The sequence below is a fragment of the Coffea arabica genome, chromosome 10c, assembly GCF_036785885.1.
Source record: "Coffea arabica cultivar ET-39 chromosome 10c, Coffea Arabica ET-39 HiFi, whole genome shotgun sequence".
In the NCBI taxonomy this organism is placed as follows: domain Eukaryota; kingdom Viridiplantae; phylum Streptophyta; class Magnoliopsida; order Gentianales; family Rubiaceae; genus Coffea; species Coffea arabica.
Window position 1 is genome coordinate 6,014,713 of NC_092329.1, and position 27,475 is coordinate 6,042,187.

Here is a 27,475-nt window from a genome sequence, read left to right on the forward strand (position 1 = left end):
GATTTAATAACTGCAATTGTTCCTTATAGAATCGATCATAACTCGTATCGACTTGTATACTTGCAGAGAATGATAAATATTTATTACTTGATAATTATTACTTGACATACAAGTACAAATGCACAATCAGTATATATGATTCAGTATGGCAATAAGGGTAAAGAAGTAAATTGATTTACAAAGGAAAAAACTATTTGTCTACAAATTGTATTTGTATAGTACTTATTTGTTCAAAAATTAATTGTATGAATCATAAGCATATCTTATAAATTATTTTTTTTAATCTTTTCAATCAATTTTTTATTTTTTATACATTACATCACAACAATCATTATAGTAATTATTTCAAATAATATTTTAAATAATTTATTGTTGACGATAATCCTTATTCCAAATATTCCAATTAATTTGGTGATAATCTTAGATTCGGAGCCCCAAGTCCAGAACCCGTATTAATCTTCTAATAGCAGGCCAAGCTCTCTCTCTCTCTCTCTCTCTCTTTTTCTCTCTCTCATTCATTCTGCGCCACCATGACTTCGGCGGAGCAGCCGCTGAAGAAGCGGAAGATATTCGAACAATTTAAACAATCATCACCATCACCTCCACCTCCACCTCCATCTGCACCACCGTCACTACCAGCACCATCACAACAACAACATCCGCCACCGCCAGGAACGCCGCCAGCTCAGCCTCTAACGCAGGAAGAAATTTTCCGAAGACAAGGAAACCTCGAAGAAATTCGTAAAGTCTACAATTGCCTCAAGCAAATCAAATGCTGCATCGCCCAAGAGGAGCAGGAGCCCCGTCACTTGCCCGAACTAGAACAAGCTTATCTGTATCTCATCACTGCTTCCCGAGGTTAGGAATAAAGTTGATCATTACTGTTTAGCCCCTCTTATTTTGAGAACTTTACGTTTTTATACCTAAGTTTCTGTTTGCTAATTTTCTTGTTCGGTTTTAAACGCGGATGTTAGATTGGAAAGGAATTTAGGCTAACTAAGTTTAGGGTATTTTGTATTTGGAATAACCGGAGCCAATTTCGCATTGAGTTAAATTTCATTTATTATCTCCTGAAGGTTCGATTTGTTAAGCGTTGGAACATAGAAGGAATTGTAAGAACTGAGGAAAAAATGTGGTAGAAGTGGTGAGAGAGGTGTTGAAAATGAAATCCTACTTAACCTCATATGACTCAAGCTAATTTTCACTTTAGGCTCCGCTTAGGCAAAACCAGCCTAATTCAAACCAACACTATATGTTTATGCTTCTTTTTTTTTTTTAATTCTTTTGACGAGCTCAAAGTTGTGTTTGAGCTTAGATTCGTTACTTTTTCAGCTGGTTAAAATGAGTTTTTATTGAGTCAAGCAGGAGTATAGCACGAATAGCTTGATTGGCTCGTAATAATATTTGAGTAGCATGCCTATCAGTCTCCCTCAGCTTGAGAAGTAAATAAATTTGCTTGAGCGTGGTTTTCATTGCTTGACAAAGCAATCCCGAATAAGCTGTTGCAGAGGCAAGTAGCTTGATCAGTGTTTCAGAATAAGCTCTTATTGAGCTAAGTAGCAGAGTTCAATATCATGCCAAGTGGTCTAACAATAAAGTGGCTGAATATGTGCAGCATTTAAATGTATATGCATGATGGTCTAACATCAAAGTTGCTCTTATGTTTTTAGTTGAGTCCTACCAAACAAAAAAAAAGTACATTTCTCTGTGAGGTTTTGGCAGGAAGGTAGTTTACATTAACTTTGTGAATTATTAATGCTGACTTTCAGGCTGTACAAGTGTACAACGTATAGTAGCTGATTTGATTCCCAGATATGCATCATATTGTCCTACTGCACTTGAAGCAGCAGTAAAGGTTGTTATTAATATGCACAACTGCAGCTTGGCATTGATAAGCAATGGGGAGGATTTTGACGGTGTTGCATTTGAAACTGCCGAAGCATGTATTTTTGGTCTGGTTGATATCTGCGGAGCTGCTGCAAAGGAAGCACCAACATCATCGGTTATTCAAGGCATTTGTTCGGCAGTTTTTCTGAGTGTGTTTACCTTCTTCATATCTTCTTTTGAGGGGAAGGATATTTTTCAAATTATTGACAAGGAATCTCTAATGATCCAAGATGCCAAAGAATTCACTTCTGAGTTCAAGGAAAAGTTTTTGGATGAAGGAGATTCAAAATTGTTGAAATTACTTAAATTTCGTGCTGTAAGTTTCCTCAGGTTATTCTTTAGTTGCCCAAAACATTCACTTTCAGCATGCTTTGAGCTCTTCGACTCTACTGCGACAGATGCGACAAACATGGGAGGACATTACTTTCTTCGTCAACTGACAAACAGGCTTGATGATGCTGTTTCTTATAATTTGACTCATGAAAGTGATGATGAAAAGCCATCTCTAAGTTCCATGGGAAAAATTTGTCAAGGCAACAATGTTGGTGCCTATCGACACTTAGAAAGCAACCTTGTTCCCGGAAATGTTTCTGCAGTTTCCAGGAACTGCATACTAAGCCTGGTGAGTTTTTAGTGTTGCTTTAGATTGTTGATTTGGTACCAATATTATGTTGAATTCTGGTATGTTCTCTTTTCCCCCTTTTGTGCAAAACTTAGATTTGCTCGAGTCATGTCTGTGAACAACATTGAAGCCTTTTTACAACCTGAGATCAAGATAGATATTGTTTGTATCCATATTCGTTAGGATTGGTAGGGAAAGAGCAGGGGATGGAACGTGCCCATTAGAATCTATGGATGGCTTTCCATATCTATTCCTGATTCTGGAGATATAAAATTACCCTTTTGCATTGGTTATCCAAGCAAAGTCACCACTAGTTTCAGGGCTATAATTACTTGACAGACTTGCACCTTCAAGGTATTGAAAGATTTATATAAGACAATATCAAGAGGACTTTCAGGCTTGGTTTCAGGTGCTCTGAAATCTATGTGAAAGGCTAGTTTGACGAACTTCCAAGAGCTGTATTCTGTTTGAATATTTTATTCTTTACTTATTTTGGTAGTTGAAGTATCAATGTTGGCTTATCATATAGCCCAAAAGGAAAAAATTCTGGAAACTGTACCTGAATATCTTCGTTATTATCATTTTATTTGAAAACTACATGGATGGAGCCTTTGTGTGTTGGTTATGGTCTATCTGAGGTGCAGAAAAGAGGAGGATCAACAACAAAATCTGCACAATCGAAGAAAAAATAATAAAACTGAAAAACTGACAAATAAAACAGCAACAGATGACAATGGCAGAAGAAATTCATGGCAAATGAATGGCCTCAAAGTCATCAGTATCAAAGGCAAATTCAGATACATGGAAGATGGAAAGCATGTGGAGACATCTGAAGACATCAACACAGTTACATTTGTATCACATGCAGCCCATGTGTGTTCAAGAGTCATGGTTTTTGAACTTTAATGCTTTACTTTAATTGTTTCTTTACTTAGTCATAGAATTTTTGGATGAATCATCAAATGACATGACCCGTAGATTGTACATGTTGTAGCAAGTCCCAACTATAAATAAGGGACTCCAGAGTATTGTCAATACAAGTTCAGAGCTACAACCAGGACACGAGTTCAGGAATTCGTAATAAACAAAAGCTAAAAAAAAAAACTTACAACAGTTAAGTACGCAGCTTTATACCTGACAGGAGCAATATTCAGATTTTGCTTGGTTTTCAGGAATTCGTAATAAACAAAAGCTAAAAAAAAAACTTACAACAGTTAAGTACGCAGCTTTATACCTGACAGGAGCAATATTCAGATTTTGCTTGGTTATGTACAGGATCTTTGAGTGAATTGTAAACTATACTAATGAAGTTGTTTGGAAAGAAAAGGAAGGTGAATTTTATTGATAAGGAAAAAACTTGTATCTATGATACATTGGAGTCCCCTATTTATAGTTGGGATTTATTACAATATACATGTATAATGATTCATCGAATAACTCTATGACTTAGCACAGAAACAATTACACTTCAATATTGAAATCTGAAAATCATGATTTTTGGACACAAATGGGCTGCATGTGCTATGGTAGTAGTTGTACAGATGTCTTTGAGATGTGTCTACGTGCTTTCTATCTTCCTTGCCGTTGTGTTTGTCTTTGATACTGATGACTTTGTGGCCATTCGTTTGTCTTAAAATTTTTCTGCCATTGTCATCTGTTGCTGCCATTGAATTTTGCTGCCAGTGTCATTTGTTGCTGTACCTATACTTCTTGACTTGCCATGTTTTATCTGTCAGTTTTTAATTTTACTATATTTCATTGATTGTGCTGATTTTGTTGCTGATCCTCCTATTAAATAGCTAGAATTCGATGCAGATAGTATGGAAATAGTATGTGGTGGCTGTGGTGGAAGATTACAAAAAAATAGCAATTGATGCAGATAGAGGGTGAATATCATATAAAATTCATAGCAGTGCAGTTATTCTCCTACTTAATGATGGACCAAATTAGATTCAACACTTTAGTAGATGATGTTGATCTTATCATTTGTCCCTAGGCAACTGTTCTGGTATTGTATTAGACAATCACCCTGATAACTATTCCCAGCAGACACTCTTTTATTTATTTTTTTGTGATATAGAGAATATTAAGTTATGCATCTTTGACCTAATTTGTTGATATAAACTTCTACCATGTGCCTGTCTATTTATTTATTTTTAATTTTTTACACTTCTTGTTCTTGTTGTGTATTCTTTGTTCCCCAATTGAATTGCCAAGTTATATTGTCAGATGGTTGGTAAATCAAAATATCTCCTCATGTTTTGGTCTTCAGTTTATGACCATCCATGAAATGATTGATCTAGTCTTTACACACATCCTCATCAAATGCAACTGGTGGAATCCTTTTTTTTTTTTTTAAAAAAAAGTCAAATTAGAATGCCACAATGATAACTGCGACTGTGTTGTCAGTCTATGGTTCTCCTTCTCATGTCCTGTTTCCGACGTTTTCTGTGCAGGTTCTTGGGAAAGACTCATCCCTGAAAAGTTGGATTTTCTCTAGGTACAGAAAGTTACGTGCATCAGTAGCTTCAGAGATTGTTTCAAAAATTACTTCTCTTTTGGATGGAATATTTGAATCTTTCACAGAACAAGTAAATAGAGAAGAAACCCAAGCCGATGATAACGAGAGTGAATGTAGCCAATCCAAGTATGTTAGTCAGTACTTGGTTTCTAGGGAACATAGTCAACCAGAATCATCATCTGAAGTTAGTGGGAAAGATTTTACTTCGATAATTTATGATAAACCTTGTGCAGACAACATGACTAGCAGATTTTCCAGCTCACATTTGAAAAGAAGCAGCTCAGTCGATTACCATTCAAGTGCAAGTCCCTCCATTGATAGTGGAGGGTCAAGGTCCATGGACTTTGATTTTGGGGGCCCAGGAGATTCATCCCATTCTAGGTCTTCTGTTCCAAGAGACTTGTTGAACCGACATATTCCCTCGCCTATCACAAGAACACCGGGGGGCTCAAGGAGTTCACTCCATGGTGTCCAAAGAGAGAAAAGTCAAGTTTTGAGCATGGACGTCTCTTCTCCTATCTTGAGGTCTGTCAGTGAAGCCATGAGTTGTTCTTTTGATTCACCTAAGAATCCTTTGTCACTGGGAAATCCTTCAATGAGTAAAGTGGTTTGGTACTCTGATGGTGACCCGGCAGCCATGGATGTTTTTGCAGCTTCTAAACAGCTTTGGTTGGGTCCTTTAGGTCCTGATGCATCTGAAGGGCTTGTAAGGTCTCAGTTTGAGAAGTTTGGCCCCATAGACCAGTTCATCTATTCTCCATTCAAAGGATTTGCCTTAATAGAGTACAGAAACATTCTTGATGCTTTCAAAGCCAGGGAGAATATGCGAGGACGTTCAACTTGGGGTGCTAGTCTTCAGATAAAGTTTTCAGATACAGGGTCTGGAACTAGGGGGGATATAAATGGGGTTGCTGTTGGTTCAACTTGCCATGTTTACGTTGGTCATGTTTCAAACCGATGGGTCAGGGATGAGGTAATGAATGAAGTCAACAAAGTACTCCATAAGGGACCTCGCATGGCAACTGATCTTATTGGTGAAGGTGCATTGCTGATGGAATTTGATACACATGATGAAGCTACTATTGCCATGGCTCATCTGAGAAAGTGGCGCAAGGAAAGTGGTATCACTCTTCCGCAGTCACATGGAGGTCCTGCTGATGTGATGCATTTCGAAGGAAATAAGTATTATGGTAATAATGTAATTGATGCTCAAGCACCGTCCGAAAAGCCATCTGATGGTTATTTGCCCAGGGTATCACGTTTGTCTTCTATGGTTTCGCAGTTACGAATGAAGTATAATATTCCTCAAAACCTGGCTCATCCTGACACTCATTTATCTGGAAATCATCACATTGCTTCCACAAAAGAACAATTACCAACGAATATTCTCTGGATTAATATCCCCCAAATGAACCCCATTTTTCTCACTGATGATGAAGTATTGGCCCTTTGTAATGTTGCGATCAACAATGTTGGATCTATTGTCAGGTTGACAAGACAAAATATATCTACAGGTTCCTGTTGGTTTGTTGAATGCAACAGCATAGAAACAGCAAGAACTCTTCTAAGCACTCTTCGTGATTGTCCAGAGATATTCTTCCAAATTGAATTCAGGTTAAATTACTGCTGATGCTTCTTTGTTTCAATCATTTTCCTTTTCTGTTGATTGATAATTTCTGTTTCTGCTTTATCCTTGAAACTAGAGTTTTAGGGGTATAGCTCATTCACTTTATACTTTTTTGGGTTAATACAAAGAAAGACAATCTTAAAATAAGAGGCATCTTATTTGTAATGCTGATTTTATTGAGCAAACCGTGTCCTACAACATGTTATCAGTTGGTTTTGAGACTTTCAAGAATTGGTTTAATGGTTTTCGGTTAGAAAATGAAGGAACAAAAGGAAAAAAAAACATAGCCTCAGTTTTGCTGGTGCAGTGAGGCACATTTTATTGATTGCATAGGGATGTTGAAACGAGCTCTTTTAGATTAGATTTTATAATTGGTCACCATAAAAAATGAAGAATAGCAGGCATGTGCAAATTAATTGGGTGGCACTTCATTTTTCCTTGACATATCTATGCATTTGTTGGAGGCATCTCATCCTTTCATGCTTTAATTTGAGGACTGAAGGAAATAAATTCATGTTTTCTGAAACTCATGGGTGCCGTTGCCTTTCAGCATGAAGCAGTTGCTAGACTCATATTTTGATTAGCCTAAAGCATCATACTATAGTTCATGCTTTGTATAAAACTAGTGGTATAGGTGCACTCAAAGTTGTGCAAATGTAGGGAATTAATCGAGGAAAAGAAACAAATGGACAGTGAGGCTAAACTTTTTCAAGTGGTGGCACCATTTTACCCATTAGTGTGAGGCTAAAGGAAATACAAAAAGCGACAGAAAAGTTAACTCCAACCCCTTTCTCTGGCTTTGTCAAGTAATAAGATATCGGTCCTGTTGTTATAATATTGGGCGCGAACAGATTATCTTCTACTTATTCTTTCTTCCTTCCATCATATATGTATGGTGTCAACTACTACAGTCCTAACAGAAGTATGTCCTAATGTTTTCAACAGTCATCTTGGAAAGCTCCAGACCCAGCTCCTGGTAAAGCCTGATGGCAATGCTCTGGAGCTTACATCACCCAGACTAAAGCCAGAAAATCATGGAGTCATGAGGCAAGGTGGACATGCATTTCAGTCAAACTGGGCCCATGTTGGTCATTCTGGCAGGCATGAAGTTCGGTCAATAACTCCTGAAGCATTGTTTGTGGATCCTTCTCATGGAGGTAGTTTTTGTTATCTTATAAGTTTATGTGCAGAGGATGGTTGCATATATTGAACAAAAACTACATGTAATCCTTTATTTTCCTTCGTATGCTGGAGAAGAGTAAAATATTTTCAGTGTTTATGTTTTTCTTGTTCATGCTCAGGGGGTCATGTTGTTTCAAGTTCTGCTGAACAGATGTGGATGTACAGAAAGCCAGAAGCAGAGCTGCATTCTGGACCACGAAGCATTCCGCATATATCTGCACCAACTGTTGGGCCTTCTATTGCACCACCACTACCAGTTCAAGCGCCTTATTTCCGACCTCTTAATTTTCCACCAAATAGTTCATGGGATGTGCGTGGTTTGAACAACCATATGCCTATAAATCCAATTTCACCTCGTGTAATGCCGAATGTTCATCGCAATCCAATTCCACCACCATTTATACCAGCTTCTGTGACTCCGTTAGCTCAATTTCATGGAAACTCAATGCCTTCATTTGATCAGATGTTTTCTGTTCCTGCAGTTACACCACCTCCCCTCATAGCTCCCTTACCCCCTTCTCAACCCGATGTCCAGCCTCCATTACCTCCATCCCAGCCTCCACCCCCACCTCCACCCCCTTATTCTCAGCCACCTGTCGCTCCTCCTCCGCCTACTTCTCCACCTCCACTTCCACCTTCAGTATCTTCTAGTTCAGAATATAGTAAGCAGTCTAATGTACAACACAAGTGGCAGGGAACCTTGAGCAAAAGTGGTATACATTACTGTACAATTTATGCACAGAGAGTTGATTCTGATATTTGCAAGTATTCAGATGGGATGGTGGAGCCAACAGAGTACATATCTAATTCCCACTTGATTATTTGGTAAATTGAATTTGAAAGACTTCTGAAACTTTCTTATTGCTGTCTGTCCAGATGGCCTATTAAATTAGATATGACAAAGCGCACTGATTTCCGGCATGTCAAAACAACATTTTCCAATACTCCGCCACACAGAGTGAGTTGTTGAACACGCTATTCAATTTCTTCTCTCTCCCTCCCTCCCTCTCTCTATCTCTCTCACACACACACTGGCGCACCCATAAACACACATACATTGTGGTAGCGCTACTGCCTTCTACAATATCTCAGTTCCTAAGCTTTGTCTTGGTCTTGTATGTTAGCCGGGCATCAAAAGTAGGTAGTTTCAATTTGTTTGGCAGATATAAGTGTTTTAAGTGTATTGAAATCTTTTTGTCTGACTGCTAGAAGATCACGGATGAGGCTGGTACTTTTGTTTGCTTTTGTTTCTAAAACTAATTTTTTTAAATGTTCAGGAATTATCTGGAGTTTCCTTTCTAATTGTTATCACTTTTATTTTGTTTCCTTCTAATGGTTAGTTGATGGAAATAAGGCTGCGCATGCCTAATCACGTCATCTTATCTGAAATTTTTTGAGCTGATTCAAATTAGTGTAGGTCATAAGATTTTGGATTATGGGTAAAAACTCTTTTTTCTTTTTTCTATTTCTTTTTCCGTCATTAGTTACTTCACAAACTAGCTTTACAAAGCCGAGTTAACTGGAGTTGTAACATGACTTAATTTTATATAATGGCCTTCTCAGCTCTCCTTCCTTTCCTCCAAGAGACTTGAATTGTGTTCCCCATTTTATATTTGCTTCTCTATACATCCTCTTGCAAATATGTATCTTATCCCATGAGATCTGCACAAGGCAAGTTTTTGGCTATTTCTATGATTTCAGTTATTCGAAGTCTTTGTTTCTTTCATCCTTTATCCTGGATATCTTGATTATTTAAGCTGGTGTGAAATGTAACAGTACTATATTTTATAAATGTGATGCAGAGAGAAATATGCTGGTTGCTTCCCTCCTCTCAGGACGACAATAAGGGTGTAAGTTTATCCTTCTCTGCTTTTTAAAATATGGATGTTTAAACCAGGTACACGGGAGCAATGATTTGTACACAATTTACCATGATTTATCGTAAATGCATACCCTTATATTTTTTAACCCCCTTGCTTATGGTAACTTTCTTGATTTTAGCTTTCTAAATAGTTAGTGGAATTAGACAACCCGTAAAGTTCTCAATGTGGCAAGGTATTAATGGGATTCACTGAAAACTCTTCGTGCTTGCACATGCCTCTTATTTGGTGGCATCATCTCCTCCAATTTATGCTTAGCTGATGATACTGCATCTTGATGCAAGATGAGATTCTCATTTTGCAGAAGCTTTATGCTATTGTGTCAAATACCTTCGTGGATTTGATTTCTGGTGAAATTTGACTAACTAAATGTAAATTCATTGACTACTATAAGGGTACTATTCTGTCTGGTCTCACGAATACTTGTATTCTTGTGCAGTTTCAAGATTTTGTAGTATACTTGCAACAAAGGCAATGTGCAGGAGTAATCAAAATCCCAGCCATGAAATCCATGTGGGCAAGGCTTCTTTTCATTCTTCCGTATTCACCCGATGTGTGTTCCATGCTATCTATTGCTCCTAATCCCTCACTTTGCCTTCTTGGTTTGGTCTTGCCTAAAGAAACAAACTTTGAATGGGTTTGACCTGTTGAGTGGTGGAGGTAAGGAAGGAAAAGGAAGATTGACTTCTATTAGGTGACATGTTTCTTACTAGTATATTTCAGATGCCTGAATTCTCCAAGAATTTTGGCATTGATTAACTTTTGCATGAAATATCGTAGTTTCATTCAATACCCTGTAAATCAGCATAAATTTCTGATAGTCTGGATGAACTCCTTTGCTAGGTAATATCTTCATGAATTTGTAAGCATTAATTAGTCTGATGTTGATAAAGGTTGCCTATTTTTGGTGCATTGCTAGATATAAAATCTTATGTTCCAAAGTGTTCATATATGTTATCTTATCCAAGCTTAACTTTGCTGGTTCATAGCTAATCTCTTCGGAGTTTGGATGGGAAAGCAGCTCAAGGAGATGTTATTAAACTTTAAACATCTTGTTTTAAGTTTGTAGAAGTCTGTATATGAATGTGTATCATCCACAGGATGACTGATGAGGATGACTAATTTTTCCATCTTTAGCTTTGTGATATGCTCAGCCACAAAGGTTCCGCTTTAGATTTCTTTCCCCTGTGCCAGTATGCCAGCATAGATTCCACGTTAGCGAATAATTGATTGATCTCATAGTCTTGTGCTGCGAAAATGATAAAAGGTGTCACAGAATTAAGTAGGTTTTGTGAATGCTTCCTGTAGTTCCCTCAAACTTTAAAATTTGGATGAAATGATTGAAATTTTATTGCTACCGCAAGAATCAGGTTGTCAACCAAGTTATCCTCACTCTACTGTAATTGGTTGTTGAGAATTTGTTCTCGGTACGTGTAGGTATAGTGAAAGTACCCCATTAATGTTAAAAATACGGTTCCACAGTCTTTGTTTATAACCTCTTTTGGACGTCAACCTGAACCTAGGATTTGAAGCAGCGTTGGAGTAACAATTGGCTAATAAGTAGTAGCTTTTATGGTTAATTGGCCTCTCTATCATTTTTGCCATTTCAAAGGTAATTGTAAAATTAAAAATGTTGAAGGAAAATCAAGATAATTTTAAAATTTCTGCACAAATTCCAGGAAAAGGTATTATGATCACGCTCATGACGGTGTACTTTGTTCTTACCAAAGGCCCTTATATGCTCCTACCAAAAGAAAAAAAAGAAAAAAAAAATTGCATGCGGTACCCACTCCTTTGTCAATCCACCTTTTTTTTTTTTTAGGGGTTTCAAAAGCCATCTCTCTCCTGCACTAATTTCCAGGTAAAAAATAGGACTAGAGCGAACTTCCAAAGTTTACCTTTTTAAATTACAAAAAAGTTTGAGAAACAAGTGCAAATCCAATATGTTTAAATTCTAGTAAAATTTGGTCCATATGATGAAATACAATCTAAGTTTCATCAAAAGTCTTGCGTGAATAAACTAAACAAATTCACTATCAATCAAGATCAAGTTAGTTTCTCATGTAGTAATGTTGTATTTTATGTTAAATGGAATAATAACTAAGCCAAACTCACACACATTCTTAACCTTCATATAAAAATGGTTTTTTTTTTTTATTGGGTGCTCAAGAGCACACTCATTAGTACACTTAGATCACACTTATCTTTTGTTGCATTTGTATGTTTTTCCTCATTAGCATTACTTTCCAAAAATATGAACATGCTTTCTCTAGTTAACATTATTTTTCTAAAATATGAATACCTAAAATCCGTTTTAATGAGTATTTAATGGGCACTAGTTAGACAATCTCTACAAAAATTAAACAAAATATTTTTTTTGGAGAACTTATTATTTTTTGTAAGTTTTCAGAAAAACTAAAATAAAACAAGAAAAAAAGTTGTTCAGGGGACTTTTTATTTTTTTTATGGGATAATTTAGTAATTTCAAATAGCTCTCCTCACGTTTTGAAAATTACACATACCTCTCCTAAAACATAGGTTTGGGTTTCACCTTGATGATGTAAAACCAAAAAAGTATATGAACGCCCAAAATTGCCTCATCTAAATTTCCTTAATATGAATAATCATTAAAATTTTTAAAAAGTCAATAATACACTTGTATACTACCAAAATTATGAGTTTTATTATTTAGCCAATATTTTGATATTTTCCATCCCTATGGTTTTCTACATCCACCCAAATTTTCAAACTCTTATCACTTTTTCTTCTTGTGAACAAACTCTTTGTCTTAGATGTCAAAATCCACCTTCGTAATTCTTACCTTCATAATTTTTACCTCTTTATAGGTTTCTTTCATATATTGCTTACCAAATCATTAGTCATAAAACTCACAATTCTTACCTTTTTTTCACTCAAACGGCCAAGCCCTCAGTTACCAAAATCATTCTAACCCATACTTTCAACATTTGGGTTGGTCATTCTAAATCAACCCACATTTTTTTTTTCTTCTAAATTGACATAATTTTATTGAGAACAAGTTTGATGTCTATTAAGAGAAACTAGGCAAAACATCAACAAAGTGCAAGTTTGGGATAGTAGTTTTAGTACAATTTATCAAATTTTACTTTTCTGTAATCCAGTAGTTTTTTTGTGCTCAATGATATGAACAATTGAGTTGTTGATAGTGATGATTGCTTCCATCATCATCAACAACGGTAACATATTTGAGTGATAGAAAGGAAGGAAACATCTATCTTGATTAGCATACTTGAGTGATAGAATGTTATAATTTAATGGTTATGGTTAAAATAGTTTGGCCACAATATATGGCTCGGTCAAAAAGAATTGTTTTCCTTTTTTCATTATCCTTTTTCTGTTATCTTTTTCCTTTTTTATCAATGGCTTGTCTTTTGAAAAATTATGAAGGTTATTATAGTCATTGTGTATCATTAAGGGAAGTAAGTGTAATATTGAAAACCTCAAGGAGCTCAGTGAAATTGTTAGAAATTCAAGGGAGGTTTCTAAAATTAGCCCCTTTTTTATTTGTAGATTGGTCAAGGTGGCGACTGCTACTTATATATATGTTGCTGGCGACTGCGAGTATTCAGTACCGAATCCCTTCTCTGCTGTCTCCCCTTTCTCTGAATTTGCTCACAAAAATGTCGAATAGATTCGGCAATCAGAATTACAGGAATGAAAGTAACAAAAAGGGATTTCATAAAACTCAAAAGCAATTTATTCCTAAGAAAGAATCATCTGCAGATCAAACCTTCTCCAATTCTTTAAGACAATCCTTTTCCCGCCAATCCGATGCAACATCCAGCGCCGCTGCTGCCGGCCGAAGTGGAGGTGGCGGTGCAACGGCGGCTTCTGGGAATAGTAAGGTTAAGATGGGGGAGAATGGGAACTGGGTTTCTGATAATAGTACTACTGGAATTCAGACTGGCAATTATGTTAATTACTTGCCCCAAGATGAGGCGGTGGCATCTGGGCTAGGGGCTGATGAGGGTGGAGTGGACCCTGTGGAGTCTCAGCGGGTGGTGGATCTTCTGAACAGGGAGTTGTCTCGGTTGCTCAAATTGAAGCCCAGAGATTTTTGGAAAGAAGGTTACCATTTTGTCTTTCTTCAAAAAATTTTTTTTGTTTTCTGCTAGTAAACAGTTTGCATTTTTTTTTAATTAGTTCATTTTGAATTGAGAAGAGTCTTATTAAATGGTGATAAATATGTAGGATGAAAAACTATTGCCTTAGAATGAAGGAGCCGGCAGGGTTCCCTTTGTGCTAATAGTGACAAATTCAATCTTCTTTCAAGGTTTAGCTTTGTACATTTTTGACAAATTACAATGCCAATTGAAAGAGTATTTTCAGCAATAAGGTCAAGGAATTGTGAAATGCTGTTGGAATTTGTTATGGAATTAGTATATTAGTCATATAACTAGAAATTATTGGCATGCCACATATGAATAATTACTTATGCTAAGCGTGCTCGTAATGATGTTGACCCCTTTCCTTTTTGTTTTTCACAGTGGCCAGCGACACCTCTCTGCATGCTTTTCTAGAAAGCTTCTTGAAGTACAAGAGCAGATGGTATGATTTCCCATATCGTGGAGCCAAGGGTATAGTCGCTGGAGTCATTGTTGGGGAGTTTGAGCTGTGTCGCCGTGTATTTATGGTCTTGTATAGAATGTGAGTTTTGAATGCTGTAGTTAAATTTCTATGATAGGTTTCATTCTGTGAGGTGGAGATTTTTAGATTTGATTGATTCGGATATCGTACCATCCAGATCTTCAAATCGGGATCCTGGTGCTAAGACAGCTGATAGTCTCAGTTCAAAAGATCATGCAGGTATGTGGTTCTGTAAGAAGCATTTGCAAATGATATGTTGCCCTAGTTGTTGGATACGAATGTGCTGCTGGTGACTTAGAGAAAACCCACCCCCCCCTCCCCAAAAAAAAATAATTATAGCATGCTGTTCTATATGCATACTGGAAGGTAGATTCTTTTGCCTTCCAATGCATCACACGCTATTTGGTAGTTAAGAGAGCATGTCTTGGTATTTTTCCCCCTGTTTGTGATTTGTTCTCCATTGGTTGTTGAGATATATAAATGTGCTATATAGGCACTGAAAACACTGAGCTGCAGAGTTTTCAAGTAGTAGTTTTATATTTTGACATATGCTGGACTTCTTTGGAATGCACTTTGTTCACTAATTCCATTTGTAGTTCTTCTGCAGGACAAGAAGTTGCTTGACTTGCCAAAGTTACTAGATATCTGTGCCATATATGGTCATGAGAATGAAGATCTTACCAGATTATTGGTAAGTGTGTGGGATTAAACTGGTATACAATTTTGTTTCTTCACAATCCTTTGCTATTGTGCTTCTGTCTGTTACATCATGCAGGCTATAAATCGTTCTGAATTGTTCATGGGACCCCAACTCAGTCTTCTTCTTCTTCTCTTCTGGTTTTGCCAAATTTGGAAAACTGCTGGGTTTTTTTTTTCTTATGAAGCATTTTTGTGTTTTGGGTATTTATTTACATGATATTGGATGCTTTTAATGGTTCTGTATCTCTGTGTCATCATCATCATTTAGCATAAAGCATGCCTAATGTCATTCTTTGTAATTGGACTCTAGTTACTGTGTTTTTTGTTTATTGGTTTCTGGGCTACCCTCATTTGTTTTGCTGGTTAGCTATATGCTATTTCTTCCTTGCTGAAAATGTCTTTTTAATCTGTACCATGCTGTATGCAGTGTTTGTTCAAATACTCAGCCTGTCATATCGTTTTAATTAGATTTCCCTATAATATCATTAGCTGAATTTATTGGTTTTTTTCTGTAAAAAAACACATTTGCTGGTTGAATTTCTGGTTTTAGTTTGTTATTTGCATCTTGCATCAATGAGTTTTCGGTATATTGATATTAAAATCTTACAACTAATGTTGTGCCTGCAAACATGTTGAAAAAGGCCTGTGGTGTATGAGTTGGTAGCTCTTTCCCTATTTCCTCTCTCATGTTGCTGTGTTTAATGATGTTCCTCAGGTTGTGAATGCAATAAAAGCTCAGTGGTGGATGCATGATAAGTTTACAGCAGTTTTGTCACATTTTCTGACCCTCATCCAGACAATGTATCAACGTTGTAGCTCATCTTTAGAGGTGGTCTTTCTTCTTCTGTTTGCGTTTATATGTTTCCTGGAAGGTGGAGTAGATGCTAAGAACAATACATTTTTTATGATATTATTATGACAAAACATTTTCATTAAATTTTTTCAATCTGCTTTTTGGTGAGCTTAGACTTATAACAGATGTTTTTTCCCAGGACCTGGTTTAATTTTTCTCCATCTTTGCATGGTTCTTTATTGGTTATGAACATTACATTTAGCAAAAGCATCTTATATGATGTGCCTGTTGTATACTTGCTCATGGCCGGGCATGGTTGTGCAAACGCACAACATATGCCCATTGCCACATGCACATAGTGTATGGTGAATCATGATTTTCATCTGCATTTAGTTGACATTTTAGGTGACAGGAGAAAATTATGATTCTCATAAGAGTGGTGAAGTCATATGTATTTCTCATCTGTATACATATGTTATATTTTTTTTCAGCGCTGGGTAGTGTTTAGTATAATGTGATTAGTTGGTGGAGTTAAAATTGGTATCTGAAAGTTTAGGATCTAAAGGTGATAATCCCATTTGGATTGTTAGTTTAAGTGTCAATTAGATGCCCTTATTGGTCCTCAAAGTGCTTCAATTTTTTTTCTACTGAATTCTAGGCAACCAGCTGGATTGGATTTTTAAAGTTTATTTCCTAAATCAAAGTTGTTGAAGGACTGTACAATGTGATGGAGAAAATGAAAAATTTTATTCTAGCAAAGTTTTTCTTGTTTACCTGATTTGTGAGTAATTTGTGTTGAAGAGTTATGCTATGTATTTGATGCGGATGCATGTCCATTTGCAGGTCCTCTTTGCCACAGGTAACTTACAGGATCAACCAGTTAGTCGGCTTCGTGCAGACTACTTAGAGGTAGCTTTTTCTTCATTTCTTCATAGATTTTTAGGGTAGTCCTCTTCCAATACCCTCCACTCCCCATTACCCCTGCCAACAACACCCTTTTTGCTGTACAAGTAGAAGAAGAAAATTTCTCATTGACAACCAAAACAAAAACAAATGAAGCACTGAGAAATTCCTCCTTTTCCCTTGGGGATTGTAGAATAATTTCATCAGAGCTTTCAGAGAAAAAGCATCTTACCATTCTATGAGGACCATCCTCAGTCCTTAAAAGGGTTTAGTTGGTTACCAAAAGCTAATGTATGTTTGCTTCAAATGGGTGGTTATTTTGAAGCTGTCATTGTTTCTCCTCACTTTCTAGAAGTACCAATCTGTCACCACTTTTTAATAGTTCATCATTGTCTTACTATCATTTGCAGGTTATGGATTTTATAAATGATGCAGTTGTCAATATGGATGCATTTGTTGCTGCATACAAGTATGCAGCTGTCTTCTTCTGTTGTCCTGTTGATATGAGGTATTGCATTCACTCTGGAAGTTCCCCTCGTACAACCATTCAAACATTGTAGATGCACTCCATTTCAATTAGACGTACGAGGCTAATGCAATCATAACAATAACCAATGTTTTTGGCAAACTCAATGTGTGTCCATATTTTTTGATGTATATGTTATTAGTTAAGTGTGAAAAAAGATTTTTTTTTTTATTTTGTGCTAGCAGTTTGAAGGAAGTTTTTAACTTATTCTAAATATCATTAAGACAGAGAAGGGGAAGTAGGTCAGTTAAAATCGAGATGAAGAAGGGTATTTTAGGCATTCTATTAAGTGGCAGAAAATTTTTACACAAATGACTGCTCACACTTCAGAGAGATACTTTTGGGTAACCCATATAGCTAACTGGCTGAATGAACTAGTCAAGGAGACAATTCTGCTTTAGAAACAAATTTGAACATGATAAGAATGACCCCACTAAAGCTTGCTTAAAGTTGCCTCAGCATTTTGCTAGTAGATGCATTACATTTTTGCTCTTCATAGACAAAGGAATTTACTGAATGACGTTACATGGCAGGAGGATGAGAAAAAAAATGTTGTGCTTCATTGCAATTTAGTAATATTGTGAACCCACATATTCCCCAATTATCTTGGTTTCAAATTCCCCATCTATGTTGAGCATTAATGAGTCAACCACATTTTTAACCAAGGAAATTACCAGTAGTCATCAACAAGGAAGAAAATAGTTGTTGATAGGTTCAATCATGATGCAGTTTTATGCCTAATTTTTCTATCTGCATGCTTTAAGAAGTCATGTAATTTCCTTCTCCCTACAGCCATGGAAATTAACCATTCCTTCTCCCTACAGCCATGGAAATTAACCAAGGAAATTACCAAGGAAATTCCTTCTCCCACATTTTTAACCAAGGAAATTACCAGTAGTCATCAACAAGGAAGAAAATAGTTGTTGATAGGTTCAATCATGATGCAGTTTTATGCCTAATTTTTCTATCTGCATGCTTTAAGAAGTCATGTAATTTCCTTCTCCCTACAGCCATGGAAATGAGGAGCTGCTCACTACTCTTGCAAGACTACATGATTCACTACTGCCATCATTGCAGAGGGGTTTTCACATTATTTTGGCTTCAAGAGATGACGCAATACAGGAAACATCTGGTGACATGCTTTCAGATATTTTAATCAGTTTGAAGTTGTTGTCAACGAGAATAGTAAAATTTGGTTGGAAACTACTGTATTTCTGTTATTTAAGTGATGAGGCATTTGAAAATAGTTGTCCTTTTCCGGCATCTATGAAGATGTTTCCAGCAAATGTGGATGACCCTATCATAAGGACAGACATTTTGGTACAAACACTAAGAGATATTGGCCAAGAGTTCTCAAGCATAACTGAGGCAGAAAAAAGAGGAACTTTTCTCCAAAATATTGAGAAGGAGCACAAGATCATGAGCAGAGTTGTGTTATTACAAAACACAGGTACAATTCTATGTGTAACGAGGTTTTAGATTAGATGGTTGGCTTCCTCTAGAGTTATGAGACATTATCAGATGACATTAAGAGTTACCTCACTAGAAGGTATATACAAAAATATAGCTATATGTTTCAGGATTTCATGTCAGAGGGTGATTTTTGGAAAATTTTAGGAATTGACAGTTAATACTGTTACATGTAGCATATTCAGTTTTATGCATGTGAGAGATTATTGTTGCAATGCAGTGTCTGTTATATTCCCAGAGAAGGATGACATAGTTTCATGGAAGACCTTACCATAGACAGAGATAAACATGCCCCTCTCTCTCTCTCTCTCTCTCTCCCCGCTGGTGTTTGAAAATCATTAAGCAATTCCCGGAGGTCTCTCACGAAATATATCAATTTTGTTGTTTCCAATGCTTGTTTTTCATGGTAGTGTGCATAAACGTCTTACCAAACGCAGCATGTTTTGAGACTTCGACTGTTTTTTCCCCTTTCTTTTGCAGGATGGATGTCTTTGGATGATGATCAGAAGCAGTTTCTTTCTGGTATCCTTAAGCATCCACTGGAAACCAATGCAAATGATGCATCGCACACAGCATCTTCAGGAACAGTTGGTAGCGTGCAGACTGATGAAGACAATGCAATTTTGGAGTCAAAAATCAGTCAAATAAAAGATTTGTTCCCAGACTATGGCAAAGGGTTCTTAGTTGCTTGTCTTGAAGTATATAACCACAATCCAGAAGAAGTGATTCAGAGGATCCTGGAGGGAACCCTTCATGAAGATCTTCAATCCCTGGACATATCATTGGAGCAAAGTCTAGTAAGAAAATCAGCTGTGTCTGCAAGCACGATGGGCAAGGGAAAAGGTAAACTGGTAGAATCTGCAACCCCCATGAGTCAACTTGTAGCCTATCAACCTGAGGGTCCATCAATTTCATCTTCCTCATCTTCTATAGGAAGGTATATCAGGAAGACTGCTACTGACTTACCGGAGACGGAGACCCTGGATTGCAGGGATGAGAAGTACATAGAAAAAACTTCCGCTCTTGTTTCACAACTAGAGTACGAAGATGAATATGATGATTCTTTTGATGATCTGGGCCTTAGTGTTGGTGATTCAGGGTTGGAGGAGACTGAGATTTTGGGTGACAAATTAGCTTCTGATAAGGGAAAAGCAAGGGCGGCTGATAATGATAGCTCAGCTCCAAACACTACCTCAAAATGGAACTCTCGTAAAAAGCCCCAGTTTTATGTCAAGGATGGTAAGAACTACAGCTATAAAGTGGAAGGTTCTATCGCCGTTGCTAATTATAATGAGGCCAAACTAGTCAGTCAAGTCCAGAAGGAAACTATCCTTGGTCTTGGACGTGGCGGGAATATTCCATTGGGTGCAGTTAGAAGGTTGGCTGAGTCTAATGAAGAAACTGATGTCGGACCTGATAGTAATGAAGGTGCAGGAAGAGGTGGTAGGGGGAACTTCAGGGGCAGAGGAAGGAGAGGTGGTGGAAGAAGCCATTACCGAAAAGATCAAGCTACGAGGAAGCATTTTTCTGGAGTAATGAATTGATTCGTACAACTATACCCTCTTTTCTGTGATACTAATATAAGATCTCGTTGTATAGTTAATTGTACAGAAGATAAAATTTTCTTTAGTGAGGGAAAATTTCATATTTTACAGGAACAATAGCATACTGATTCTGGTGTTTTGAGACTGGTTGCGCGGAAGTTACTGCATCTGGTAATGGGTTAATAACAACATGCACCCGTGAGAAATACATAATTTTTATTTTACCCCGTGCATTGTCCAATTGCATCAATACGACTTTTTTTCCCCCCAATATGATGCACTTCACTTAGTAAACCAATTTGACTATGTTTTCATAATTTAAGTCCATTAAATACATCCACAATGATTTACACTTTTTAGAATGTAATTCACATGTCACGTCAGCATTCCATTTTCTCCTCTTTTATTACACTTTCACTCATAATGGATTACACTCCACAAAGTATAATAGTATGGGTCCACTATTAAATTAAATATTTATTTTAATAATGCATGACTCATATCCCATAAATAAATAAAGTAGTTTTTAAAAATAATTTTGTTATTTTTAAATAATAAAGTATTAAATTTCATTAAATTTTTTACCTTTTGAATTTTTTATTTTCTAAAAATAATATTATTAATTTTCTATATTTGGAGCATTTAACATATTTGTAAAACTACTAAAATTTTCATCCATAATCACAAAATATTGAAATTTTAAAAAATTGTGCACAAAGGTTGAGGAAAATGAGTGAGAGAGTAAAAGAAATAATAGAATAGAATAGTGGGATATGAAAAAAAAAGTGTGTTGTGTGTTTATATAGAAAATTAAATTATGATTGTTGGAAAAAAATGAACGTTGCAAATGGACTCCACAATTGCAAAAAAATGAACACGGCTAAATTTTATAATAGATAGCTCACCCATTACACGCATCATTTTGATGATGCGTGTAATGGGTATTACACAGCCACAATGGATAGCCATGTAACCAACCCTTAAACTGTCAGACATTACACCGCTTATTCCACGCAGTTGGAGATGCTACGTAGTTGGAGATGCTCTAAGATTCGATGAAACGACCTAAATGAAATGATAACTCGGGAAGAAAGGTATGGCCGCGCGCATCCATACATATCGAGCGACAAACATACCCTCCTAGTGATGGCTTGCGGACAATGATGATCTTATCATGTGTAGACCTTTTTCACAAATTGAGACACAATTAGTTCTTCCCTTGAAATATTTACTCCTCAGACGACGACAATTAATTGTATTCAATGTAGGGTTGCGAGGTTGATTGTCTCGCACTATAAAATTTGAAACTTTGGAAGCGTGAATCGATCTAATCAAACAATGAAGAGGGCAAAGTGGATTATACGTCCTCCCTAAAGAGGTACTTTGGCAATTGACTTTCAATCTCTTTGGTAACTAATGCTGTAAGCATCCGTATCTAAAGACAAAGGATGCTTTGCCCTATACACCTAATCTCCGGTGATTTATGCTTTTGCTTTTCTGCCGGCTGAGGCTTGCATATTTTCCCCCCCACCGGGCAAAATGGAACCTGATCTATTTTGTATCCCGACAATCTACTACTTGATATACTAGAATCGTGAAACAGGGATCATGCGGCAATACGAGCAAGGAGATCAAACGAGCACAACATCATTGATATTTGCACTGTCAAAATGCTGAGACTTGCACTTTCACTGCAACTTCTGTCTTTGGGAGACAAAATAGTTCATCCCAGTAAACAGTTTATCAAATGCAGTTATGCCCAACATTCTACTACATTAAAACCTTATTCATTTAATTAGTACAAAGAATAACACATCCAGTATGGGAAACTAGCACGCTATGTGATTACTACTAAAACAATGAACGGAGTACAACGGGAAGCTGGCCACATGTAATTTCAATGATTTACTGAATCTCAAGCCATCTCGTTGAAACACACAGCATAGTGCCCGGTGTTCTTGTCCTGCATACGAGCATAACGACGTCAAAATACAAACCAACTATAGCCGTATTAAGATGCCAAATTTACCAGAAACGAATTATAATGTGTTTCTGCAAAGAAGTTTCCCTCAAATGACACATTTCCCAACACAAAGCACCAAAATTTTAAACAGATTACATTGTACCAAAGTAACGTGCCAATGATCCAATACCAATACCATGTTATTCACACACTATAAAACAACACAACGGTGGCTTCCATGATTAACAAATCAGATAAGAAGTTTCTGTATTACCTGGGATATCATCCTCTGTTTGTTCAGCAACTGAGTCCTTGCCTTATTAAGACCGGAATTTGGTGATCTGTATAGCCTCTGAGGAAGGACAAAATAAACCACAGTTAATCACAATACCACAGGACAGAGACGTGTGCCTGAATATCTAATGAGCCACACGCACCCACACACCCAATAGACAGGAGGTAATGAAAGAGGTAGCGAAAAGCAAGCAAACCCAGCATCTCTATTCCCGTTCAGTGAAAAGTAGCAGATTCATCATGGCAATTCAAATACAGTACAAATTAATCAATAAAATTGATTAGATATATGACCCAAACTACTCTTCTGAAAATAGATGAATAATTTAAGGTTACTCACTCAATCTGATACTCTTAGAGACAATAGTAGTAGATCTAGAAAGCAAACATCTATACCAAAATAAAAGTGGCAGAAAATTGTCACCTTTTCACTGGCAGATAAACGATGCTCAGCAGCTGACATGAATTTCTTCTTTGGATTGAAACCAAAAACGTCATGAAGAAATTCATTTTCCTATTTGGACAACAACGACCAAATTTTAGGAAACCTAATAAACATCTATCAAGAACAAAATATTTATATGGCCCAATTATTTTCTGAGGCAAAAAATGAGTTAAGGGATCAAATTAAATTAAAAAAAAAAAGACCTGCACATGCTTCACAAATCCTCCCCCAAGAAAATGCTTTAAAAAATTCAACTGTCAAAACAAAAGAACAGTCAGCTTTGACAAAGCTTGCAGGTCTGACATTCCAAAAAGAAAGAGCAGGGTGAACCTGGATCAATTGAGCCCACGAAGTTGTGCTCAAAGACTCTCCAGCAACCTTCATTGAAGTTTCTGGACTATATCCATCCTGATTAGCATTTAAAGAATAGCATCAAATGAGTTTTTAATCCTTAGGATGGATAACTATCACCACCACAGAAGTAAACAAAGAAAAAAGATAGATCACCTCGAGAAATTCCAAGATATCGCGAAATGTATTTCTTTGGCTATTGAGATCTTTCTTTGCAGAACCTTTGCCACCAGCCTCTGTTGAAAGATTCCTCACTTGGTTTAAGATTTTACCCCTCAGACCCTGAATATGCACCAGCTCCCGAGATTTGTCTGCTTCACTGTTAGAGCCATCACTGGATCCCTTAGATTCACCCGCAAACTTCTCCAAGCTCCCCACCTCAAAAATTAAAGCAAGAGCTTCACCAGCTGCAATGCGCACAGATCTCTCCTCCTTTTCCAGTAAAGTAGAAAAGTAGTAAATTGGCCTGCATAATCAAGAAAATGAATATAATTTCTTCTACCTGCAACACTCACTAAAATTACTCCAGAATATAAATATAATACTGAAAGGAGGAGGAGGTTTACTCTTGCCAACTTTTTTGGTTAAGCGTCCAACCATCCACAGTTGTAAGCAGGAATGACCAAGCAGACACTACTGTGGTTATCATAGCTGGCGAAGGTCTACCTGCTTTGACCTGAACGGTAAAGAAACCAAATAAGAATAAGCATTAGATCTACAGCACTAAATAAAAACATTCTATACCTACAACACCAGGTAAAAAAAATCTCTACATGTCAGCATATAATAGCAAACCAGAAGTTTATTACCAAACTATAATTGATAATGAATATATGCACATTCATGCCCAATTTACAGGTATGTGCAGAGCAGGGAAACATAAAGTAGGTAAAAAGATGAATCCCACTTTAAACAGAATAGGAAAGTTTATGCATACATACATTGGGACCCAGTTTTGGATGAGCCACTTGCCACATTATTTGCATTGATTTTTCCGTTTGCTCTGGCTCTTCAGCACCAACAAAAGTGATGATTGCCAGACACTCCAATAACTAGAATCAGCAAAGGTCCATAAAAACAATCAGCTTTAACAGCAAAAAAATTCAACTTAAGAATCCCAAGTCCAAATAATATTATCCATCAATATACAGACCGAAGACATCTTAGATACTTCACTTCGAGATCTGAGGGCCTCAGAAATAGGAGAGATTGAGTCTTCCAGTATTTCTTGCGATTTGTCTCCAGGTCCAGCAGTCAAAGCCAAAAGTCCTACAGAGAACGACATAAGTTCAATAATAAGCAGATGAGACATAAGAGCAATTTAACTGATGATTAGCTCAAGGATTACCAATAGCGTGAGCAGCCAAAGCAACCTCTTTAGCAGAACCACGCTTGATGGAACCTATGCACTGATGCAACAGTGTAGCAAACCTGGAAAGCAACATAACTATGAGAATTTGAAAAATATATGAATGCCACTTGAACAAACGTACAACATCCAAAATCTTGAACTGAAAAATATAAAACCACACAAAAAAGGTCTCTTTCGCATATTCCCATCCCCATTGTAAGATAAGATTCTAGCATTTGGAGTAAAAAACAATGTAGAAGCAGTTTCTTATCATGTGTCCAAGAGAAAGCAAAATTCACGAAAACCACATCTCTTTTCAAATAAAACATCATACATATTCTTTGAAATATGTTAAAGCACCAGCAAAAAGTCATAAAACATCAGTATATCAAATCCCTATATCTTAACAAAATTATAAAAGGGCAACAATTAAACCACACCCAATTGATAGATGCATACAATAGAGTACCATAGTTCCCAAAAGTTGAAAAAACCCAGTAATAGCCAAACAAATTAAGAAAAGCCTTACTTCTTTTCCACAAACTCATGCTGTAAATTGCTATTAAAAGACTCTATAATAGCTGCCAATGCTTTCTCCCTTGTAGACCCCCTGTAGACATACCATAATTGCAAATCTCAGACATCATATAAAATGGAAAGTCACCACAAGCCAACATGTCACAATGTCCAAACTCTAGTAAGTGCACAGCGTTAATGAAAATCTGTATGATTAGTTTGAAAGCCAGTACCTTTTCTCATAAAGATCATCTAAACATTGATCAAGAAAAGTCTCCCTATCAAATTGAACATCCTCAGAGCCTGACACAACCATAGAATCGGAACGGACAGTAGATGAGGAGCTAACACTATCAGTATCATCACTATCCAGCATAGCTGCATTCTTCTTTTGTGAACTCCCTACAATTTCAAACCCACATAATCACCTTCAATATCAATGTCAATTTACAAACAACCCTATATCAAAGCAAAAAAATTGCCAACTTGGGCAATCTAATAGCACACAAAACAGGAAATTGCATCAACCAAAACAGGCAATTAGTTAGTAAAGTGGTGACATTTATTATCCTACAAGCAAAATTATGGCAACAGACTTCCCAGCAGCAGACATTACCCCATGAACAAAATGCACCAATAAACAACAAACAATTTCAGAAAAAAAAAAACACAATTCAATGAACTTCAGCAGCCCTATTGGACCTGCAGCTATTATCTGTAACAGAATTGAATAAGATTTCTAGTAAATATTACGAAAAAAATCAACCAAGAGAGGGTATCACTTGATTAATCTAACCTTAAGAAGTTGCAAACTAAAGATTGAAATTAAAGTGGTAAGTTTTATCTGGGGCACATACAGAACTAGCATAGGTCTTTCCGCCCAAGATAGCAAAAATAAAGAAAAATGATCATATATTTGCCTGATTATTTCATAAAATCTCACAATGACAAGTTGCCAAAATCAGAAACTATCCCACCGGAAAAAACAATTCAAGTAACACCCAGAAAAGAAAAAACTAAAAAGACAGAATAAACGAATAAATTTAAAAAAAAAATTTTGAAGAACATACGTCTGCCCATGGTGGTGATGATTGATGAGAGCTCCTAATTAAGTAGCGTCAGAAGCAAAAAGCACAACAAGATTGACTAGTTGGAATTGGACGGTGGAAAGCTATTGAAACAGAAAGATCGGATGGCTGAGATTGAGAATTAGAAACAGGAAAGGAACTGCTGGCCAGATGATTCAACTTCTTCAACTTTATTAATTCGAGGAACAACGTATCCATGAAAAATTTCTCGGAGATAAAAAGATTGGAGGATTTTGAAGGAAGGGATTCTGACGTTGTTTTTCTTTTTCAGATGATTTTTAAGGAAGAAGAGCGAGGCGTGTTGAACGAGGGTACACAGGTTTTATAGAAGAAGTTAAACACCAAGGGAAAAAAAAAAAAGACTTAATATTTACTTTTCCAGTTAGGGGAAAATGGAGATGGAAAATTGCACAAATGGGCCTCATGTCTACAAATTATCTGTCCTTCCTTGATCTTACACATTTGAAAGGATATATTTTCATTTTACATGTTGATAATTATTTACTGCCACAAACTAGTTAGGTATTTGACAAGCATCAGTCTCTCATTTTGGCACATTTCAGTATTCAAGAATGTTTATTTATTTAATCAAAATTAAAATTCGGCTCAAACTTAAATAGCTCTAATTTTATACATGTAAATTTCATATTTTATAGGAATCGAGCTAAATTCAAGTCAAATTTGAAATTTTATCGAACACAAAATTCTATTCATATTTTAATTAGTTAGTTAATAGATTTAAATTAAAATGAGCTTTTATCACATAGAGTTTGATTCAATTATTGGCTAGTTTAGTTTGTCTTCTAATTTATGGTCCATAAGTTATTAGCAGGAAGTGTAAGCTGAAAAAAATGGATTAACATGGAACTTGAGACGAAAATGTCAAATTTCGGATGTTTTTGCCAGGTTGAAAGTACACAATTCTAAACTAAAGGGGTAACAAGTAGTAATAACTTTACAACGAGTGGGACAAATTGCGAGACGGTGCAAAATGGAAAAGCTGCGGCGAGGAGCAATGGAATTATTCACGTTGGCTGGTTTGGAATATTCGGGGTCCGGCGATCGTGTGGGGAGAAGTGGTTGTGGTGACGTGGAGAGATCAGGACCGTTGCTTAGAGACGGGTCCGATGATGTTGTGGAACGCTCGGTAGGAATGGAAACAAAATTAATTAAACCAAATATTCTAG

General features: G+C 36.6%; 2 protein-coding genes across 3 annotated transcripts; one reads left to right on the top strand and one right to left on the bottom strand.

The window, feature by feature from the left end:
• Positions 1-432: 432 nt before the first annotated feature.
• On the top strand, positions 433-20,424 carry LOC113715006 (uncharacterized). The gene is made up of 17 exons (XM_027239155.2): positions 433-858; positions 1,770-2,509; positions 4,966-6,644; positions 7,603-7,814; positions 7,959-8,634; positions 8,716-8,797; positions 9,642-9,689; positions 10,159-10,360; positions 13,269-13,826; positions 14,246-14,405; positions 14,503-14,564; positions 14,942-15,036; positions 15,760-15,873; positions 16,681-16,746; positions 17,151-17,248; positions 18,277-18,716; positions 19,217-20,424. Exons 1-17 carry the CDS (start codon positions 531-533, stop codon positions 20,278-20,280), a joined length of 6,624 nt encoding a protein of 2,207 aa, XP_027094956.1. The 5' UTR covers positions 433-530; the 3' UTR covers positions 20,281-20,424.
• A 1,483-nt stretch (positions 20,425-21,907) lies between these two features.
• Positions 21,908-26,584, bottom strand: LOC113714660 (uncharacterized). Of its 2 annotated transcripts, XM_027238640.2 has the most exons (13): positions 26,271-26,584; positions 25,434-25,602; positions 25,214-25,294; positions 24,682-24,764; positions 24,487-24,602; positions 24,275-24,385; positions 23,900-24,009; positions 23,490-23,799; positions 23,313-23,390; positions 23,186-23,236; positions 22,962-23,051; positions 22,518-22,595; positions 21,908-22,243 (listed from the first exon to the last, which is right to left on the bottom strand). In XM_027238640.2, exons 1-13 carry the CDS (start codon positions 26,278-26,280, stop codon positions 22,196-22,198), a joined length of 1,335 nt encoding a protein of 444 aa, XP_027094441.1. In that variant the 5' UTR covers positions 26,281-26,584; the 3' UTR covers positions 21,908-22,195. The 2 variants fall into 2 exon arrangements, with proteins under 2 accessions (XP_027094441.1, XP_071925184.1); XM_072069083.1 differs by lacking the exon at positions 23,186-23,236.
• Positions 26,585-27,475: the final 891 nt, after the last annotated feature.

Bases quoted from the DNA above. Each gene is read 5' to 3' on its own strand.
- LOC113715006 (XM_027239155.2), top strand. From the start codon at position 531: ATGACTTCGGCGGAGCAGCCGCTGAAGAAGCGGAAGATATTCGAACAA. The intron at 14,406-14,502 runs GTGAGTTTTGAA...CGTACCATCCAG, and splicing joins TTTATGGTCTTGTATAGAAT to ATCTTCAAATCGGGATCCTG. The intron at 14,565-14,941 runs GTATGTGGTTCT...TTCCATTTGTAG, and splicing joins CAGTTCAAAAGATCATGCAG to TTCTTCTGCAGGACAAGAAG.
- LOC113714660 (XM_027238640.2), bottom strand. The intron at 24,386-24,486 runs GTCTGTATATTG...TGCTGATTCTAG, and splicing joins AAGTATCTAAGATGTCTTCG to TTATTGGAGTGTCTGGCAAT. The intron at 23,052-23,185 runs GTCTTTTTTTTT...TTGTCCAAATAG, and splicing joins GATTTGTGAAGCATGTGCAG to GAAAATGAATTTCTTCATGA.